Source organism: Nanorana parkeri, unplaced genomic scaffold (genome assembly GCF_000935625.1).
Source record: "Nanorana parkeri isolate BGI_ZX_2015 unplaced genomic scaffold, ASM93562v1 scaffold637, whole genome shotgun sequence".
NCBI classification, from domain to species: Eukaryota; Metazoa; Chordata; class Amphibia; order Anura; family Dicroglossidae; genus Nanorana; species Nanorana parkeri.
The window spans coordinates 827,809-835,249 of NW_017306905.1; the positions used below are offsets into that span (position 1 = coordinate 827,809).

The 7,441-nt window shown below is 40.9% G+C and overlaps 1 protein-coding gene across 1 annotated transcript in view; it reads left to right on the plus strand.

The window, feature by feature from the left end:
* The window catches only part of LOC108792398 (phospholipid-transporting ATPase IC-like), a 113,788-nt gene that overhangs the window by 98,307 nt on the left and 8,040 nt on the right, over positions 1-7,441 (plus strand). Inside the window, 2 exon segments of the mRNA XM_018563166.1 lie at positions 1,564-1,647; positions 4,104-4,340. Of these exon segments, the coding sequence (XP_018418668.1) occupies positions 1,564-1,647; positions 4,104-4,340 (321 nt within the window).

The window sequence follows — 7,441 nt, forward strand, 5'->3', positions numbered from 1 at the left end:
ATTTTGACTTTTAGGGGAAACCCTACACCCTTTTTTTTTTTTTTTTTTAATGGGGTCCCTCCTAAAATTCCTACCAGACCTTAAGGGTCTGGTATTGTTCGGAAGGGGGAACCACGCTTTTTTTTTTCTTTTTAAATGTAATTTTCTTCTTTACAAATGTCACTTTTTGCTGCAGCAGGTTCTATACATCGTACAGATGTGCCACTTTACAGGCAGTTTAGGGGACCCCCAGGCACGATATTTGAAGGAATTTTTTATTTTTATTGTTTCCCTTTAACCCCTTCATGACTGATGCCTTTTTTTCCTTTTTTGCACCCATGTTATATTCCACATTTTAGGCCTGAAAACATTATATATTTTCTGAATGCCAAGACCCTATAGAATAAAATGGTGGTAGTTGCAAATTTTTATGTTACGCAATATTAGCGCAACTCCTTATTAAACCCCAACATTTAGTGAAAAATTTAATTAAATGCCCCAAAACACAACAAAATACAAATTTTTTAAATGAAAAAAAATATAAAAGAAGGTTACAACGAGTAAAACGATACCCAACATGCCTAGGTTACAAATTGCGTGCGTCCGTGAAACGGCAAAAAACTGAAGTACCCCAAAAAGTCCATAGAAGACGCTTTAAAAGCCCCCACAGGTCATCAATTTAGAGATACCCCAAAATACTGGCCCTACAATTATTGCTCTCACTCCGGCGTGCGCGGCGATACCCAACATGTGTAGCTCGTTCGTTGTTTTCATACGTAGGCGCGTGCTCACGGGGACGGGAGACTTTGACATTTTTTTTATTATTAGATTTATTTTATTTTATTTTAATTCAAAAAACTTTTTTTTTTTTACGATTGTAAAGCCGACAGTCGGCTTTACAAGTTTAAACAGAGTCCCGGCGGCAATAGCCGCTGGGACACTGTTTAAACAGCCCGATGCTGGCGACGTACTGTACATCGTCAGTCACGAAGGGGTTAAGCAATGTTAAAATCACTGCTACTTTAACAACTGCATTTTTTAAAAGTGTTTTTTCTCATTGATTTCCTGTCCACCCACGGCAGTACCCAAATCCCCATATACTTTTTATGGCCAATAACTTGCATATAAGCCTTCAAATTGGGGACATTTTATTTTTCATGGTCCCATAGACTTGCATTGAGTTCGAGTACAAATTCGAACCTTTCCATGTTCAATAGTTTGAATTCGAACTGAATGTGGTGGTGTTCGGCCCATCACTGGTTTACACCTGAAAGTTTTGTCACAAGCTGTAAAACACAGAACGCTGGAAAAGACACATGAGCTTCTTTCAGGCAGATCACAGCATGTTGGGATGTGCGAGGGAAGGACACGTGGAAAACACATGGAAACGCTGACGCCTGGGTGTGAATGGAGACTAAGGATGAGGCTAACTTGCTTTATATAAAAGTGAACTTTGATTAGACCATAAAGAGAGAATGTGAACAAACAAGAAAATAAACTATATACAGCTCTATTCTCATTTGTTGAACCCAAATATACATAGATATGCTTTATTCACTGTATATGTTACTCTTATTTTAACAGGCCGTGAGTGATATCTGGTTCCTAATTTTCAACACTTTAATCTACACTTTCTTCCCAGCACTTTACATGGGGATGCTGGACAAGGTAAGTGGTAGAATGACTATTAAAATATTTTAAAGTTCTATTGCCACAATACTAAATGTGGATACTTACAGTAGTAGCTGATTTAATAAAGGAACAATTTCATCTCTGTGTTCGCATTAAATGTCCAATTGGGTCAAAAAAAAACATGTTCAATTGCAGAAATATAACACAATATCATAATGTAATAAAATCTCACAATTTTTGTATTCCTTAAAAACATGGTTAGATTACAAGTCTATCTATATGCAAGGCTTTTTGTTTTGAATTTTGGATAGAGTTGATAGAGTACACTCTGTCAGGTATTTATAAATGTCTGTGTGACCATTGGAGATATTGTCTTTGTTAGTTTTGGTCATTCGTTCCCCAATCAGAAGGCTGGGGGCAGTGGCAGACGTAAAGAGTAGAGGGCCCTGGTGCAAGATTTTATTTTGGCAGCAGATCTTACTGGCCCCCCACGGCGGTCTCTGCACCAGAGGAGCTTACACTCTAATGTCCCCCCACAGTCTCGCACTATTATTATACAATTTATATAGCTCTGACATATACCACAGTGCTGTACAGAGAACACTGAGCCAGTCACAGTTTATGTACAGAAGAGCTTACACTCTAATGCAGAATTGCACCGGCTGTAGAGGGACTACAAATCTCAGCGATACATTATACAGCAATGCAGAACAGTATATGAATTGGACTCTGAACTGAGCAATGTACTGGACTCTGGACATAGCAACGCACTGAACTCTGGACCTAGCAATGCACTGGACTTAGTCACGCACTGGACTCTGGACTTAGTAACGCACTGGACTCTGGAGTTAGCAACGCACTGGACTCTGGACATAGCAATGCACTAGATACAGCAACACACTGGACTCTGGACTTAGCAACGTACTGGACATAGCAACGCACTGGACTCTGGGCCCACCTGAGGCCCTGCAGAGCCCACTGGAGATCCTGCAGAGCCCACCTGAGACTCCGACCAGCTCACCTGAGACCCCACACAGCCCGCCATAGATTCTGCAGGGTCTCAGGTGGGCTGGTCAGGGTCCCTTTCCCTGCACATGCAGCTCCTTACCTGCCGCTGCTGGTCTCCTCCGCCACCAGACCGGCTCTGCCTGGGCATGGCCTCCTCCCCTGCCCGACCGGTGCTGCTGGGTCCGGCCTCCTCTGCAGCCAACTGGCGGTGCTGGGCCTCCTCCAACTCAACCTCCTCAGTGGAGGGGGAAAGGCAGGAACCAAAATGTATTAAGTGCAATGGAGAACATTGTGGTCACCACCATCACTATGCTGTGTGGCAGGGTTGTCTATATCAGTGGTTCTCAACCTGTGTAATCTCAGGACCCACATTTGTCCTTGGTCATTAAGTCGCGACCCAAGTCGCACTACAATGGAATGCACGGCATTAGGGTACTGCGCTTTCCGGTGAAGGGGTGTTCGAACTGTGGGTGGGAGGCGCGTTTGGGGTGCCATTCAAATGAATGACAACCCAACACACCTCCTACACCAGAATGCACGGTAGGTGCGATTGCGTGGTACAGTGTGTTTAATCTAATGGTACTATGTGATTAATGCACTGTACTAGTGCGGACGGAATGGAGCTCTCAAGGCCAAAGCCCCATCCCACCCCTATCTCAAGCTGACACTTGAATGGCTGCTCGGCAAGAGAACTGACAGTGCAGTGCTAGGGGGAGGCAGAGGAGCCTCTCACCTAGAAAAGTCGAAGGCTTGCAGCGACCCACTGAAAACGGGGTCGCGACCCACTTTTGGGTCACAACCCACCAGTTGCGAACCAAGGGTCTAGACCATAGGACTGGCTAATCAAAATTAGGGTAAACATTTCACGCATACATACAGTCATGTAAAAAAATAATTGGAAACTGTTGACTTTTTCAACATATTTGAACTGGCAAACAATAGATCTTTATACAAACAATGGCTGCTTATAAAGACAATATACTTAAATAAAAACAGAAGAAAAGAATTGCCTTTCTAATAACTTATTCAACAAAAATATCAATAGATGTAGTGTTGTGCAAAAAGTAAGTACACACTTGGTATCAGAAGCGGGTACAGCCCCTTTTAGCAGAAATTACTTCTTCTAAGCATTTTGTATTACTGGTTAGAGCAGTGTTCAGGTGAACATGTAGGAGAACTGTGTTACTGCTTTTATGGATAGCCATGGTTTGGGTCTTCTAGTCCAGAACTGGGTCTTTTAACCCCTTCGTGACTGACGAACCTGTAAGTGAGGCAGCACAATGGCTAGAGGCACATGCATACCAACACTCACAAAGTGTTCCTGGCCTGTCAAGATTGCTTTAACATTCATGTGTTATGAAATAAAGTGATTTAGCTTTAACTATATCAACTGTTATGTCAAAATTGTTATTACAACAATGGCCCAGCAAAAACAGAGACAGCATTGAACAAACTGTAATGCTGTCTTCTTCTTTTATATATAGGATGTGGATAGTAAGACAAGTCTTCATCATCCTCGTCTGTACTTAACTAGCCAGAAGGACACATGTCTTGGTTCCAGGATCTTTGCAAATGCCCTCTATGGTATCTACACTTCATTGGTTATGTTCTTCCTTCCATATTTCGCTTTCTATGATTCTGCCGGACCTGGAGGCATATTTGATCACCAGGTTTTTGTATACACCATGAGCAACATCTACTTCTTTGCAGTTTTGGCAGAGGTAAGAAAACAGACTAGCTTCATGGGGGAAGGAGGGTGGGGGGGTTGAATTAAATATGCACTCAAACAGCTAAATACACAGTTGAAATACATTCATGTTTACTGTCTTGCCCGCCAAACGGTTTGTAATTCAGTAAAGCCAACTTTGTGATTTACACATCTCTGTCACATGGTGCACATTGATAGACTATTTTGCTACTTTCTGGTTCCATTTTGCTACTTTCTGGATTGCCTCTTTGCATATGGACTGAACTGATGTGCTAATTCAATGTCAGCAAACAAGTTGGAGGAGGAGATGTGATGAGAGGCTGAATTGGTGAACCAGAAAATTACTATGTCACCTGTTACTGCTCTGTGTGGAAAATGTGTCAATAGCAAGACTAACTGTGCAAAATTACAAATCTATTGGCAGAAAAAAAATAGAAAACATACATTTAATTAAACTGTCAAGCCTGAGCATGTAGGTCCCTTAAAAGATAACTCAGAGTTGGTTACTCAGTCATGAAGGGGTTAAATACTTTCTTCAGCTCTGTGCACACCAAGGAACACGATGTAACTCAAGTCCATAATGGGGATAGCAGTGCCACAGCCTCGACATTCTATAGGTTGAACTCGATGGACTTGTGTCTTTTCTCAACCTGACAAACTATGTAACTATGTTTTGCCTGCAATTCCAATTAAAGTCAGGTATCATTTTCAAATACATAGTTACATAGTATTTGAGGTTGAATAAAGACACAAGTCCATCAAGTCCAATCTATTGCGTGTGTGCATTTATGTTTGAGCTGGTTTGTGCATGTTTGATTTTGCTCTTAGGCATACCTGTACCCCTGTATGTTATTGTCTCCAAGGAACTCGTCCAGCAGTTTCTTGAATGAATCCACACTCTTAGCTGAAATCACTTCCTGTGGCAGCGAGTTCCAGACTTTGACCGCTCTAACTGTGAAGAACCCCTTGTGCCCTGTGTGTTGAAATTTTTTTTTCCACCAATTTTTGGTTGTGCCCTCTGGTCTTTGTTATGGAGCTAACCGTAAACAGTTTGTTCATAATGTTGCAAGAACGATCCTTCCTAAATCCGTGCTGCACATCACTTATTGTACCCTGATCCCGGCCGAATTCCACTAAGTAGTCCTTAATAATTCCCTCTAACAGTTTACATACTATGCATGTCAGACTAACTGGTCTATAGTTCCCCGGTTGGCATTTTGACCCTTTTTTGAATATAGGTACCACATTAGCCCTTCGCCAGTCGCTTGGTACTCTACCAGCCATTACGGATTCCTTAGAAATGAGGAACAGTGGTCTCGTTATCTCCTTGTTCAGTTCTTTGAGTACCTTGGGATGTAGATTATCGGGTCCTAATGCTTTATTTGCATTTAGTAGTTTAAGCCTATGTTGTATCCCTGTTTCAATCAACCACTGAGGTGTATTTCTTGTTAAATTTTGTGTTTTATCGTGTACATTAAACCAGTCTGTTTCCTCTGTGAATATCGATGAGAAGAAAGTATTTAGCTCCTCGACCCTCTCCCTGTCGTTTGTGAGTAACGACCCATTTATGTCCTTTATTGAGCCTATCTGTTCCTTTCTCCCCTTTTTACTGTTTATGCACTGATAAAAAAATGTGGGGTTCTTTACATTAAAAGGACTCATTCATTTTAACTTATGGAGTGCTGGTGACCTATTTTCTTCAATCTTGAGTTCTTTTTACTAACTTCGGCAATATATTTCTCACATTCAATTTTAGCTGCACGGACTACCAGTTTACATCTTTTGTAGTTTACATTATTTGTAGTTTTGGAATGCCAATACTGTCCCCTCCATTTTATACTTACTAAATGATACTTTTTTTTCCTTAATGTATTGTTTTACTGTTTTATTTAGCCATATTGGCTTTGTTTTTGATCTTTTACTTTTGTTACCCAATGGTAAACACCTGGTAATAGCATTTTTTTTATTTGTTCTTGAAACAGTCCCACTTTTGGTCAAAGTTTAGCTTATCAAATAAGTTTTCCCATTCGATTTCACCCACTATATTGCGTAGTTTATCAAAGTTAGCCTTCCTGAAGTTTAGGCTTTTCGCCCGCCCATCTCCCTTCCCTTTCTTGCACCCAATATTAAAAGCAATCACCTTGTGATCACTATTACCCATTGTTTCCCCGATTACAATATCCTCAATTAACTCCGTATTATTGCTGATGACCAGATCTAGGATGGCATTTTCCCTAGTCGGAACCTCAACCATCTGATCCATGAAATTGTCTTGCAACATATTAAGAAAACGGGCTGCCTTTGCCGATTTGGAAGTTCCATTAGCCCAGTTGATGCTTGGGTAATTGGGTAATTGAAGTCTCCCATTACCACAACATTACTCTGTTCCCCCGCTATTTTTATTTGGGATTGTAGGTGGGCCTCCTCCTCTTCCCCTATATTTGGAGGTTTATAACAGACACCCACAATAAGATTACAGTTAGGGTTAGGGTTCGTTCTATCTAGTTCTAGCCATAACAATTCCACATCATCTCCACCAGCTCACTCGATATCGTCACGGATGTGCATAATGAGGTTATTTTTAGCATATATACATACCCCTCCCCCACTTCTTGCCAGCCTGTCCCTCCGGAACAAGTTGTACCCTTCTATGTTAGTAGCCCAATCATGTGTGCCGTCTAACCATGTTTATGCTATTCATATTATATCATAGTCCTCCTCGAGTAAGATAACTTCAAGGTCTTCTATTTATTTACTAGGCTTCTAGCATTTGCTGAACATACATTGAATTTTTGTACATTTACTGGTTAAAGGTTTGCTCCCCACTACTGATTTTAATTGTTCCTTTTACGGTTGGTCCATTCCTACTTGGATTACCTTGGTCAATTAGATTTACTTTATTGACTACATTTAGTATGCTCTCTATATTGGTTTGATTTACTACTTTGATTATGTTGACTCTGTTGACTGGAGTGAGCCCACTATCTAATCCTGTATTTTTTCCTTCTGTGTTATCTGTCACGATTGGTTGTTTAATATTTAATTTTTTGGTTTTTATTTTACCCTCCCCCCCATTATCTAGTTTGAAAGCTCCTCCAGTCTTTTAACCATTTT